Source organism: Wyeomyia smithii, chromosome 3 (genome assembly GCF_029784165.1).
Source record: "Wyeomyia smithii strain HCP4-BCI-WySm-NY-G18 chromosome 3, ASM2978416v1, whole genome shotgun sequence".
In the NCBI taxonomy this organism is placed as follows: domain Eukaryota; kingdom Metazoa; phylum Arthropoda; class Insecta; order Diptera; family Culicidae; genus Wyeomyia; species Wyeomyia smithii.
In genome coordinates, this window is record NC_073696.1 from 241,361,612 (window position 1) to 241,376,317 (window position 14,706).

Consider the following 14,706-nt stretch of genomic DNA (forward strand, 5'->3'; position numbering starts at 1 on the left):
TTCGCGACAAAATTGTTGGAAAAGATCTTGCGCTTCAAGTTTGCCCAGAAATTCTCGATGAGACGCAGCTGGGGGACCTTGGGCGGGTTCGCCGACTTCTGTGCCACATCGATATTTAGCCGCTCCATCTCCTCCAACGATCGCTTCGTGTAGTGAGCCGACGCCAAATCTGGCCAGAACACCGTGTCTTCGCCCTAATGGTATTTCTTGATGAACGACGCAACTTCTGGAAGGCACTTCGTATGATGAATTTCCCCGTTTACGGCCAGCTCGGAGCGAAAGAAGGGCAGCTTTGACATCCCCTTCTCGCTGATTTTCAACCACAGCAGCATCTTCTTGGGGAACTTAGTGTGTGAAATAAATTTCACTTCAGAGCTCACTTCCCTCGTGGGAGAAGTGAAATACGAAGTATCCTGCCAGTCGTTGCCATCCAGGGTGTGATAGGTCTCGTCGTCCATCACCACTGCCACGTCGCGATTCGCCGGGAAAATCGACTTGACCATCTTATTCAACCGCTGTCGCTGCGTCATTGCCTGCAGCTCCGAGATCAGTGAACGGGACCGCCGCTTCCTGACATGTATGTCCATGGTCTCCAGATATTTTTTCACTGTTTTACCGCACGCACCAACTTCCCGGCCAAGTGCACGCAGCGATTTAGCCACTTTTCCCTCGGTCTTCCTCTTCAGCATCCTTTGAAGCTTCTTGTCGCTCAGGGTCGTTTGCCGTCCGGAACCGGGCTTTCTTTCGATGCTCTTATCGTTGTCTAATAGTGTCAAGATGTTGTAGATGCCGGAACGGGCATACCCGGCGTCCACAAAGTGTCGCACGATGTCCGTTTTTGACGCGGCAGGGTACCGTTTTTTGAACGCGCACACTTCTGAACGGAGTAGCTTCACTTTTTTCGCCATCACAGTTAGAGTTTGACTGATAGAACTGTCAAATTTTTTTTTGCTAACTCATGGGTTACCATGATTGATGATGCCTGAGTAGTTTCGTCAGTACGATTAAAGATAAACCCATGAAACATCGGCAATCTTTGTCCATTTTTTCATTATGATTTTCATTATTGTGTTTGAAATTTTTCTCAAAGATAATGTTAAACCCCAATAGGCCCAACAGCGTATTATATGCTTTTTTTTTGAATATAAGTCACAACATCATTTGCTTTGCAACTTTGGACTATTGGACAAGTCACATTCCACGTGGACATGTTTCGGTAATTTAAGATTTTTTTCTTTGTTGGACAATCTTGCAAAGACGTATTTCGCGCCAACTAGATCAGATGTTGACAGCACCATCTCAGAATTCAATATAACTTTGTGGGTGTGTTAAGAAGTACACAACCTGCTAAACCAAGCAACTTTCTTCTCCAACACAGCCGACACTACAGTATACAAACAAATTAACTACTAGTAAACAATTTTGCGACAAGCAGTCTACGAGGCTCCTCTTCCACTGCGAGTTTTCCTCGAAAGCTTGTACTTACTTGCTTCCTCCAGCAGCCTGAAGTCGAAGGGGCTCGTGCCGTATCAAGAATTTTCCTCCATTCTACTCGGTCTTGGGCTACTCGTCGCCAATTTCCTAGACGTCTCGATACTCACAGATCTGCTTCAACCTGGTCAAGCCATCTAGCACGTTGGACCCCTCTATTCCTGGTGCCGGTGGGGTCCTTGAAGAGAACCCATTTTACCGCACTGTCGTCCGGCATCCTCGCGACTTGCCCGGCCTATCGCAGCCTCCCGACCTTCGTCAGGTGTACAATGGCAATTTCTCCAAGTAGCGCCTGCAGCTCGTGGTTCATACGCCTACGCCACTCGCCGCTTTCGGTTTGTACTTCACCAAATATTGTCCGCAACACTTTTCGTTCAAATACGGCCAGTGCGCGTATGTCCTCCGTGAGCAGCTTGTAGCAAACAAAACTTTTCACCTTAATTTCCATTCCTAAAACGGTACAACACGGACGGTAAGATCTGGTTGTGGCAAAAAAAAAGAAAATCCCGTTTAACTCGTGCCGGGCATTCGACCAATTCATTTGGCAGGTTGAATTTATCGTTTGCAGCGCAAAGAAAACGCGTAAACGAGTTGGTGCAGTTGCATCCGTCTATTTAGCGACTGTTACTTAGCAGTTGCTTTGATATCAAGAGAATGAGAACAATCCCACGTCAAAGGCAAATGGCAATCTTCCCTGACGAGAAATTAAACAAGCTTGTCGAGTGTTACTTGCCCTACTACTTTAACAACGCTTCTCTTTGAGGTTACCAATAATTAAAAATAAGAAAGTCAAACTAGAGTGACTGCTGAAATTTACCGGTTCACACTATCATTTCAATTAACCCCAATCGAGTGTTTCCAAATTTATTGCAATAAATTCGTTGTCTTAAGAAATACTGTAGGAATTTCATGGTAACCTTACGGTCGTGTCTCATGCACAACCTAATTAACTATTTTTTATTACTCGATAAGATCGTAGCGCTAGCCTCGCAATTTTTCTGTACACTAAACAGGCGGCTGCGAAGTCTGTGTATAAATAAACAGAAGGTCAAGTTCCGAAACGAAATGTAGCACCAAGGCTTTGCTTTGCTTATTACTCGATATATCTGAATGAGGACAGGAATAAAGAAAAAATAATAATGAATGACTTGAAGGAAATTGTCTGAAATTATGGTGCTTATTAAGGGAGTCACTTCACGGTGAAATATATTTCACTCTCACGCTCACTTCACTTTTTTAGACCTATTCCCGATTCCACCTCAAGTGAGGTGACAAAAATCACCTCCGTGGAGTGAGATTGACAGTGAAGTGAAATTGAGAATAGGACAAGTGAAATGAGATTGTTTCCCAGCTCAAAAATGTCTAAGTCCCAGAAAGTCGTTTTTTTCCCGTTTTTTTTTAGATAACACCAGATCTTGACATGTTCTGCATTTCTAAGACATTCGGCATCAAAAAAAAAAAAAAAATGTTTTTTCGGTATCGAAAATTTCCTGAACTAGTTTGCATTTTTTTCATCGGTCAAAAAAATGAAAAATTGACCGCTTTTAGGCACGGATCAAACTCTGATTCGCTTCGTTACTGAAGAATAAATCCAATATTTACCATTAGATCACAAATCAATCAACTTTAAGACTTATGGCAGCTGGAATCATTTCACCGTTCAAAATGGTCGTGAAATAATTCCACGCGAAACGTCGCTTTTTCCGTTCTCACTTCACTGATATGACACTCATAATAACCCAGATTCCGCGGCAGATGTCACTTTGCGACGTTTTTCTCACTTACGTGAGTCCCGTAATAGGACTTTATTCACTTCACTTTGATTTCACCGTGAAGTGACTCCCGTAATAAGCACCGATATTTTAAAATATTGAAAAAAATGTGAATGAGTGTAGGATACACTGAAAAAAAATTATTTAAAAACGAAAAGTGATTTTTGAAAAATTCGTTATATTAAGTTTTTTCAAATGAGTTTTTTCAACAAAAACATTTTCATGTTCTGCTTTTCTATCGCTTTTCTATGCCCATGCCTCTCATGGGTGTACAGTAATGATAAGAGTTACTATAATTGTCTCAAACTTGTTTTGAAAAAAGTCTGAGATGGCCGGAAATTACTTGTTGTTTAGAAATAATTTTTTTTTCATTGTAGCATCTGGTACCTAGCATTTCAAACAATATCCAAGGAGTTATTCGTTGACAATTTTTCTTCTATCTCTCGTCAGTATTCGATTTATAAAAAAAACCGTTAGCCCTTTTAAATTGTTAGTCCAGATAAATTTTAGAAGAAAAAAGTACAAAGTTGCTTAGGGCCGACAAAGATTATTTCATTGAATTCCGAGAAAATGCTGCCGGCCCTCGAGCCAGTTGACGCGAAACAAAGGTGCTCATTACGGGAGTCACTTCACGGTGAAATATATTTCACTCTCACGCTCACTTCACTTTTTTAGACCTATTCCCGATTCCACCTCAAGTGAGGTGACAAAAATCACCTCCGTGAGATTGACAGTGAAGTGAAATTGAGAATAGGACAAGTGAAATGAGTTTGTTTCCCAGCTCAAAAAGCTCTAAGTCCCAGAAAGTCGTTTTTTCTCGTTTTTTTTAGATAACACCAGATCTTGACGTGTTCTGCATTTCTAAGACATTCGGCATAAAAAAAATGTTTTTTTTCGGTATCGAAAATTTCCTGAACTAGTTTGCATTTTTTTCGTCAGGCAAAAAAATTAAAATTTTACCGCTTTAAGGCACGGATCAAATTCTGATTCGTTTCGTTACTGAAGAAAAAATCCAACATTTACCATTAGATCACAAATCAATCAATTTTAAAACTTATGGCATCTTCGTGGAATCATTTCACCGTTCAAAATGGTGGTGAAATAATTCCACGCGAAACGTCGCTTTTTCCGTTCTTACTTCACTGATATGACACTCATAATGGTGCTTATTACGGGAGTCACTTCACGGTGAAATCAGAGTGAAATGAACAAAATCCTATTACGGGACTCACGTTAGTGAGAAAAACGTCGCAAAGTTTTTTGTCACCTCACTTGAGGTGGAATCGGGAATAGGTCTAAAAAAGTGAAGTGAGCGTGAGAGTGAAATATATTTCACCGTGAAGTGACTCTCGTAATAAGTACCTAAGTCCCAGAAAGTCGTTTTTTCCCGTTTTTTTAGATAACACCAGATCTTGACGTGTTCTGCATTTCTAAGACATTCGGCATCAAAAAAATGTTTTTTTTCGGTGTCGAAAATTTCCTGAACTAGTTTGCATTTTTTTAATCGGGCAAAAAAATGAAAAATTGACCGCTTAAAGGCACGGATCAAACTCTGATTCGCTTCGTTACTGAAGAATAAATCCAATATTCACCATTAGATCAAATCAAATCAATCAACTTTAAGACTTATGACAGCTTCGTGGAAACATTTCACCGTTCAAAATGGTCGTGAAATAATTCCACGCGAAACGTCGCTTTTTCCGTTCTCACTTCACTGATATGACACTCATAATAACCCAGATTCCGCGGCAGATTTCACTTCGCGACGTTTTTCTCACTTATGTGAGTCCCGTAATAGGATTTTGTTCACTTCACTCTGATTTCACCGTGAAGTGACTCCCGTAATAAGCACCTTAGAGATTTTTGAGCTGGGAAACAATCTCATTTCACTTGTCCTATTCTCAATTTCACTTCACTGTCAATCTCACTCCACGGAGGTGATTTTTGTCACCTCACTTGAGGTGGAATCGGGAATAGGTCTAAAAAAGTGAAGTGAGCGTGAGAGTGAAATATATTTCACCGGAAGTGACTTCCGTAATAAGCACCAATAACCCAGATTCCGCAGCAGATGTCACTTTGCGACGTTTTTCTCACTTACGTGAGTCCCGTAATAGGATTTTGTTCACTTCACTCTGATTTCACCGTGAAGTGACTCCCGTAATAAGCACCAAAAATTATTGTGAAAATATAATTTTAAAAACGACAGAACTTTAACCAAACTTCTGACGCAGTGAGTGAATACATGCCATTTTTCCATTTTAAAATTGAACGAATTTTTTCGTTCAGTATATTCCTAAAACATTCAAGAAACTCAATACAGATTGGACTCGATTATCCGAAGATTCGATTATCCCTAACTTAAACTCGATTATCCGGATAGTTTTTTACTGTTTGTTTTAAATTTTTATTTTGAAATTTTACCTTCGCTATCTCTTCTGGTATGTTTATAACCATTTCTCTCCTTTTCCGCATGTTTGGAACCTGTCCAAGTTAAGTGAAACCAATCAATGTTGCTTATTACGGGAGTCATTTCACAGTAAATAATGGTGCTTATTACGAGAGTCACTTCACGGTGAAATATATTTCACTCTCACGCTCACTTCACTTTTTTAGACTTATTTCCGATTCCACCTCGAGTGAGGTGACAAAAATCACCTCCGTGGAGTGAGATTGACAGTGAAGTGAAATTGAGAATAGGACAAGTGAAATGAGATTGTTTCCCAGCTCAAAAATCTCCAAGTCCCAGAAAGTCGTTTTTCCCGTTTTTTTAGATAACACCAGATCTTGACGTGTTCTGCATTTCTAAGACATTCGGCATCAAAAAAAATGTTTTTTTACGGTATCGAAAATTTCCTGAGCTAGTTTGCATTTTTTTCATCGGGCAAAAAATGAAAAATTGATCGCTTTAAGGCACGGATCAAACTCTGATTCGCTTCGTTACTGAAGAATAAATCCAATATTTACCATTAGATCACAAATCAATCAACTTTAAGAATTATGGCAGCTTCGTGGAATCATTTCACCGTTAAAAATGGTCGTGAAATAATTCCACGCGAAACGTCGCTTTTTCCATTCTCACTTCACCGATATGACACTCATAATAACCCAGATCCACGGCAGATGTCACTTCGCGACGATTTTCTCACTTACGTGAGTCCCTTAATAGGATTTTGTTCACTTCACTCTGATTTCACCGTGAAGTGACTCCCGTAATAAGCACCAATGTTTCACTCTCACGCTCACTTCACTTTTTGAGACCTATTCCCGATTACACCTCAAGTTAGATGACAAAAATTACCTCCGTGAAGTGATATTGACTTCACTGTCAACTTGAGAATAGGACAAGTGAAATGAGAATGTTTTCCAGCTCAAAAATTTCTATGTCCTAACTTAGAACTCCTAAGAAAGTAGATTTTTTCTGTTTTTTTAGTTAACATCAGATCTTGATATATACCGTTGATTAGAACGTGGTCGATTTGGTTCTCCACTTGTAAGTCAAGTGATCTCCAGGTTTTTATCTAAGGCCATTCTTGGTAGTTAGCTTTACGCGGATTTTTTAATTAGGCAATTTGCTTTACGCGGTTTTTTTTTAAACCGTTTTTACGCGGTTTTTTACGATGTATGTATCCCCCGCGTGATGATAAATGTCGCCTGTGTGGCATCGAAAGCTAAACTTCAGAACATCTACTCTGCGAATGCCGAGTATTAATACAACGTAGATTGCGTATCTTCGGTAAGGGACACATAGAACCTACCGAAAATTGGAAGGAAAGTCCTGGTGAGGTAATAAACTTCATACGAAGTGCGTTGCACAACTGGGATAAATGTGCAATGTAGCAAGAACATCAACTCGCCAAATAGTGATGTACCTGCTCGTACGCACTTAGAGTAAGGTGAAGCATACCCCAATAGATCAAACGATGGTCGCAGTGGTCCAGTCTTCTACAAGGGAAAAAAAATCCCCCGCGTAAAAAAACTTGATTGTATATGATCCTTTCACAGCCGTGGAAGCATAACGGTCTGCAGTTCCATGTACCGAGTTTCCAGTCGTAGTCCTTATTTCATCGCCTAAGTCTGTGCCGATTGTTCTGATCCGTATTTACTTGGTGTTTGGTTTGGTATTCTGCGGAGCCTGTCTCACCGGGGGACCATCGTGTCAGCTCTAGAGTCTCACGCTGACACCAGGACGTTAAACAGTCACTCCTAACATGGAGATCAGATGCTGTTTTGAGCCGCGTCATCTTGGTGAACAGACGCTTCATATGATAGTTATCATACTTATTTCATCGCACAGTAGTGGACATGAATGCTTCCCTGGCACATAGATGAGATACACGATAAGATCCAATATTTCCTTTCTCTTCCGACCGCTCCGCCTTTTCAATTTTTTGTTCGTCATGTCATAAAAGTAAAAAGATGAACAAATTTTGTCGCCGTAACTGTTCCGGTCACGGTTAGGAAAAAAAAAGGCCAAAGAAATCATTTAAACGAATCATGGTCACAGACTTCAGATCTAAATTAGCCATCGTGTAACATTTACAAGACCCCACGTAAAAGCAAAGCCTTGGTGCTACATTCCGTATCGGAACTCGACCTTCTGTTTATTATACACAGACTTCGCAGCCAACTGTTGAGTGTACAGGACAATTGCTGGGCTAGGCGCTACGATCCTACTGACACTAACAGTCTCTCCCGAGCCGAGACTCGAACATACGACGACTGGCTTGTTAAACCAGCATCGTACCTCGAGACCAGCTGGGAGAGTACATCCCCACGTTCGAATGTCACAATATTTGGTTGAAAAAGCTTACCTGTAAAACTTTCTGCTTGCCATCATCTAATTCCATACCTCAATAAGTCTTGATAATCAGTCCCTGCGGCAAATGAAGTGATATTATTCTACATACGGCCTAGTGAGGCTGTTTCTTGTTCAGAAATTCTCTAATATTGCATTGTGGTTTATTCTTACTCCTCTGCAGTATCGCAACGTACAGGATGGTTTACTAATTCTGTTTATCTTGTATCGCTATTAGTTGAACTCATTCACTTTAATTTCTATTTAGTAGTGTGTGAACCACTGCAGGATTTATCCTTGCCTACGTGTAGGTATGTGTGTGTATGTGAAAGAGTGTCTGTTTTGCATCTATAACAAAAATGTTTTATCTACCAATAACCGTACCTGTTTGTTGGTTGTATCGTTCTTATTTTCTTTTTTTCTTTTTTGACGTATGGCATGACATTATCGAAAGACCTTCGTCCATTTAGCTTTAGAATAGTTTCTTCTTTGCCTAAGATTAAAATTTCTTCTGTATTTAGTAGTTTCTTTGTTTAACCTGTTGACTCTAGTAGTGTAGTAATCTATAGTATTTCATAGTCGTATGTGTGTGTGTGTGTTTTTCTTGCATTTCTTCCTATTTTAGTACTGGTGATAAACTCATTGAGAAACGAGCTTTCGGTTCTTAAGCTCAGGAAGAAGTAAGTTAAAGGCTCTGCTTGCTAAAATAAGAAGAGGATGCGCTGATATTACTATATGGCTACTGTTTTTTACGATAGTCAGTGAGATCATAGGATCTGATTTGAACTGACGAACAACGAATAAAGCGAATTGAACATATAGTTGCTTGTGTGAGACGAGAACGCCGCCATAACCGATGTTTAGTATGCGGTGAAAGAATCACAGAACTCCCATTGAAAAAATTAAAATACAACAGTGCACATCACCTGTTACTCTTCAGCGCTGGTAAAAATATAAAAAGCTGCTACAAGTGACGATTATTTAATGGGGTTGTAAATCTCAAGAAGTTTACTTCAAGCAGGTATTTTAGGTATTTTAGCGTGTTATTGTAGCAGACTAACGTATTGTTTTCTGATTTAATCAACTTTTCCGTTAGAACCACCTCTCTTCTAAAAAGCGACTATTTTTAGCGTTCAAAATCAATTGATTTATTTAACAACTAACAACAACTAGGTTTTTCTTGTTTCCTTGTCTCTGCTATTTCATCAGCTAACTCTGGGTTTTAGTTTGTATCCATACATACCTTCATATTTATTTATTTTATATACTTTATTTAAAAATTATTAAATCTCTACTGTTCACATTTTGCTTCACAATCACGCATCTCACAACCATTCACTCGTGACAAAGTTCCACAAAAGCTTCTCCCAGTATTTCCTTAAAAACAAACAAAAGTGTACAACGAAATAAATTGGGAGACAATTTATTGTCCTCGTCACACCTTTCTCCCCCTTTCACCTAACCGTCCCGGTTTAGAGAATTTTAGTTTTAAGAAACAATAGACCCAGAACTTCTTTTCATCCAATCAATCATCACACCAAAACAAACTCAGCTATCACATTGAAAGACAAACACACGAGGCAATAAATCCCGACATGTGCAAGCTTTTCCATCTTATATCTCGTATGATCAATAACTCACCCGGCCTAGACGCCTTCTGTGCAGCGTGGCTTTGCTGCGGGTAGCTAACTCGAATCTTACACTGAAGTGAAACAATACGTACGGAAGCGTATTGCGGCGAGTTCGTGTTCTAGTTGAAGCTTTCATTCCAACGCTCCGCCGGTAGATTCGTAGTGAACGGGGTGATACCATTGTTGGCCATCGACTCTAGAATCTGACTCACGTATGCCGCTACATCTGTGTGGATCTGTTGGGCCCGCTGAATGAACGTGTGCTGCAGCAGTTTACTGTACTTCGGCCGGTCCTTTTCGTCTTTGATTAAGCTGTTAAGAAGAAATGTTTGTTTAGTTTGCGTAATGAGAAAAAAAAAACTTGCCAATGCTCACTTACCAAGTATTTACAAAATTTACAAAGTCTAAAGAAAACTCCATGCCATTGTACGACGGTGACAGTCTAGGGGGATCTCCTTCGACAACCTGGAATCGATATTAATTGTAAGACTGTTATTCAGGATGTGATTTAAACTAATGCTGTTATTAGGGATAAATAATATGGGTATTCATGTCGAGCTCGTATACCAATACGCAGCCGTAAAAACTCACTTCCATTGACGAGTAATGGAAGATACACAGTTTGTGGCTGGGTATTTGTATAGGAGCTCGATGGGAAGACCCCTTATATTATTTTTGACACAAAAGTTTCGACTAATTCCAAACTTAGCTTTGGGTCATTCACTTCAGGAGAATGAATCATGATTTCACCTACCATAGAGTACAAAATAGATTTGGAATAGCATAAGATGAGAATCGTTCAAGCTTGGATTAGAACAGTACTTTTTTGTACGATTTGAACCATTGCGACCATTATTTTGATCTTTTGTGGTATAGAACAGTACTTGCAAATAGTTTTAATAATTTAACACACCTGTGACAGTTGCTCGAACACGGAGCCCCATTTAGGATAAGGAAACTTTCCAGTGCCCACCTCCATCAGCGTAATTCCAAGTGACCAGACGTCACTGCGTACATCGTACCCTTTGGCGCGCTGTGGATCGATCCGCTCAGGCTAAAACGTAATAGCACAATCAATCGATAAAACACAGTAGGCGAAACAATAATCCAAAACACAAACAACAACTTACCGCCATGTATGGCCGACAACCAGCGTCCTTGGTTCGCGCAATTGAGTCCACCAGCTGTCCAGAGATGCCGAAGTCGCACAACTTGATATCACCGTTCGCCTTCAGCAAAATGTTGCTCGGTTTAACGTCCCGATGAATGATTCTCAGTTCCTCCTTCAAGTAATTCAAAGCTCGCACAGTCGCTAGCGTGATCTGACCGAGAATCGGCTCCGGAATTCGGTCGTGCTGAATATCACAGATAAATTTGTAGAACTTGTCCAGTGACGTATCCATCAGCTCCATGCAAATCCAACAGTCGCCCTCCTTGAACAGCGCCCCATAGAACGTCACGATTGTGTTGCAGTCGTTCGACTTCATTACCACTTCCAGATCCATTAGCAGCTGTTTTTGCTCCTTCTCATCGACCGTCGACCGGATCCGTTTGACGGCCATCGTCGTGTCCGTTCGATTGAACGTCATCCGATTGACAGCACCAAATGCTCCCCGACCAATTTCACCCTCATCTGTCAGGTCGTCCGCTGTGAAGTCGTATATCTGGTTCGGTGCAATCTGAAGCTTCCCTGTAGCCTGCATTTTGATCCGATCTCGCGTTTTGTCCGACAACGGAGGCGTTCTCACTGGAAAACTTACGCCTGAACTCTGCTGGAAGCTGAGCTTTTTGGACGGTCGTTTCCGGTCAATATTTGCATTGTTCATATCCAACGGCAGAAATCTGGTTATTACTGGTTCTACAAAACAATCATCAGATCTGAAGTACTATTTTTATGTGAGAAAAATGCAACTTACCCTGCGTCGAATTTTGATTTGTTTGATCCGCCATGTTTGCGTGACAAAATTTGCAAAAATCTAACTTCTTGCTCCAAGGAACCTTGTTTTGTTTCGATTTATTCAACAAACAGAAATCACCAGGACGCAGAAACGTCTGGTCGGAAACTAAGGACGGCTTAGTGACACGGGTCTGTTTGCAGTCTGAGTTTTTCTTCTTGTAGTTAACAAAAGCACTCGGTGCCACCGCAGCAAAACAGTTCGCTTCCACACAACTATTTAGCACTGACTGAAACTACAGAAAAAATTTCTTCCACATTGACAACTGTAACTCGTAGAACGTAGCTTTGCGAAAAACTGGCTCTGGTTAAGAAACGAAAAAGCACAACCTAGGTGACGAGTTCTTCGGTTTTTCCTTATCTTTCTCGCAATGAATTCTTCTTTCACTTTTTCTGATTCTTCCCTGTCTTCTCAGCCTTTCGCGTTCGATGGTTCGATCGCTAGATGCACCAGCTGACAGCTGGGTGCATTTTTTGAATGCACTTTTTTGACAGGATAATGTCGACCAAAACATTACGAGGGATTGGCTGATGGTGGTAACCGACAAACAGCAATTTTCGCGTATATTTTTCAAATCGGCGTAGGTTGTAAATTTTAAGCAAACGGGATTTTTATGTTGTGTTATTATGTATTTGTAATGACAGATTTAATTTGATGAAATTGGCGAAATGGCCACTTTTAAACAATTTTAACAAATCAACCGAACTACCCTACTTACATTTTTATATTTACTTATTACATCCTTTGCTAGCAAACCGACAAATTAAAATCGGCGAATGTTCATGTTCTACTCGACTTGAGTAAATTTTTAAGACAAACTACGTAAACATGTTGACGTATATAACAACGATTTTCAATCTGATCAATCTCACACAAGATTTTGCCGTAAACAATGCACCAGCTGATAACATTCCGTCTCACTCAGACGTATGTAAAACACAAGCCGATATTATGACTTATAAAAAGAACGTTTTACATTCTGACTGAAGTAAAGCGTTGTAAACTATATTTCTGCTAGGTGTTTTTTTAGAAGAATAATTAAAATCTTCAACACAGCAATGTAAAACATTAGTTGGAAGTATCGCTTATCAGAATCTATTTGAATAATTCAGAATCCATTTGAATAATTTTTGTGTTCCCTTTTTCAAATAGGATTGTTAAATAAGAAATGTTGAGCGCAAACTTAATATCTCAGATTGATGCAAATATTAGATTGGTCGATTCGAAAAAAAAAAACTGGGCAAGAATTCTAGCTTCAAGCTTTGGAACGCTTTGGCTTACGGACGGTAACAGCTGCGGTGGAGAAATCATCTACTGATTTCGGTTAGATTTAAGCCGGTTTTGATGCCAAAAACCCTTGAATTGGGCCTTGCGGAATCACAACTTTTAAATGCAGATGAATCCGCTGTATTTATCAAGCTTATAGCATTGAAAACAGTAGTCTTGCGGGATGAGAAAGCGGCTTCTGGCCGGATACTTCCATGCTTCGTGCCCCGAAAAAAAATAACATTAACAAAACATTTAAAAAACCTTAAAAATTGCTGTAATTGTACATAGTTATACCATAATTTAACTATGTTTTTCATTGTAGATATATCAATTTTACATTTAATATCATTGTCCAGAACAAAAAAAAAACATCGTTTTTGCCATTTTTACAATGAAAAAGGGGGGTCGTTATGTATCTTTACAGCAATTTTTCAGGCATTTTTCCCATACATTTAGGAATCACTGACATTGTTTTTCATGGTAAAATTATTGTCGGTGGTAGATTCAACAACAAAAAACGTTGTTAAAACATGGTAATGACAACAATCGTTTACAAGCTTACAGTAAAAATACCGTGTTTTTTATGGTTCATAAAAACACGGTATTTTTACTGTATAAGCATTATCAGTGACTTCTAAATGTATGGGAAAAATGCCTGAAAAAATGCTGTTAAGATACATAACGATCCCCCTTTTTCATTGTAAAAATGGCAAAAATGATGTTTTTTATTGTTCTGGACAATGATATTTAATGACAGTTAGTCCATACATTTTCTGTCAAATTAACGTCAACGCAACACAAACGCACCATTGTGTTTGGGCCTAGAGTCATAAAAAAATACAAAAAACGAAACACAACACCCATCAGCGATCATTTATTATTGTTCGAGTTACACGAAACGATATGCGCAATGTCACCCCAATGATAATGCGTCATCCTGGCCGCCAGACTGGTAATAGACTTTTCTATCCGCGCTAGCGGTCGATTTCACTGATACATGTTTTTGCTGGTTGCAAACAATCTACATGCTGGTGGGTGACAAAAAATTTCTCCCTGCCCCGAACTTTTATTCTAGTTGTAAGTCAATTTTTAGTGTTATTTGATCTGTTTTTCCATTGAAATCCAGCTTTCCACGAGCGGTAATGGCGATCAGTGCACGCAGCTCTTCTTGACGTTTTCTGTAGGTCAGGGAATTTTCAATCGCAGTAACGGAGTAGAAAATATAAAAACATCATAACGTAGCGTAGCAACTTCAACAAACAACTGGCGTTTTGTTATTCAGATTTCATCGTGCACATGCGCGGATCATAATAAACAAAACTGTTTATTAAAGTTGCTATGCTACGTTGCAAAAATTTTATGTTTTTCACTCCGTTACTGCGATTGAAAATTAGCCGACCTACAGAAAACGTCAAAATGGGCAGCGTGCACTGTCCGCCATTACCGCTCGTGGAAAGCTGGATAAAGTTTGTTCACTGACTAACAGACGGAACACTCGAATCAAGCTCCATCGCAGCAAAAACGATCATTTTAAAATTCCAATCAAATAACAGTCATCGCGCGACACACTGGCGTAGCGTGGTGGGGGCGGCGGGGGCGGTCGGCCCCGGGTGTCACCCTCTAAGTGGTGACACCCATGAGGAAAATTTTAATATGTGTCACCTTCATAAGGGTGATATCCTTGAGATTAACTATCAATTAGGTGGAGGTCGCGGTGAAACCCTCGAAAATTATATAAATTTGCTTTCAAGAGTATAATCTCAACCAATTTTTCAAAAATAGGTAGATTTAGT

The 14,706-nt window shown here is 39.8% G+C and overlaps 1 protein-coding gene across 1 annotated transcript; it reads right to left on the reverse strand.

Moving 5' to 3' along the window:
- Positions 1-8,185: 8,185 nt before the first annotated feature.
- LOC129730025 (dual specificity mitogen-activated protein kinase kinase 4-like) lies at positions 8,186-12,101 on the reverse strand. Its single transcript, XM_055688982.1, has 5 exons — positions 11,606-12,101; positions 10,820-11,547; positions 10,603-10,743; positions 10,069-10,154; positions 8,186-10,001 (listed from the first exon to the last, which is right to left on the reverse strand). Exons 1-5 carry the CDS (start codon positions 11,637-11,639, stop codon positions 9,809-9,811), a joined length of 1,182 nt encoding a protein of 393 aa, XP_055544957.1. The 5' UTR covers positions 11,640-12,101; the 3' UTR covers positions 8,186-9,808.
- Between the last annotated feature and the right edge of the window lie 2,605 nt (positions 12,102-14,706).

Excerpts from the sequence above, each read along its gene's own strand:
- LOC129730025 (XM_055688982.1), bottom strand. The coding sequence starts at position 11,639 with ATGGCGGATCAAACAAATCAAAATTCGACGCAGG. Across the intron at positions 11,548-11,605 it reads AAATCAAAATTCGACGCAGG|AACCAGTAATAACCAGATTT; the intron begins GTAAGTTGCATT and ends ATTGTTTTGTAG. Across the intron at positions 10,744-10,819 it reads GTTGTCGGCCATACATGGCG|CCTGAGCGGATCGATCCACA; the intron begins GTAAGTTGTTGT and ends ATTACGTTTTAG.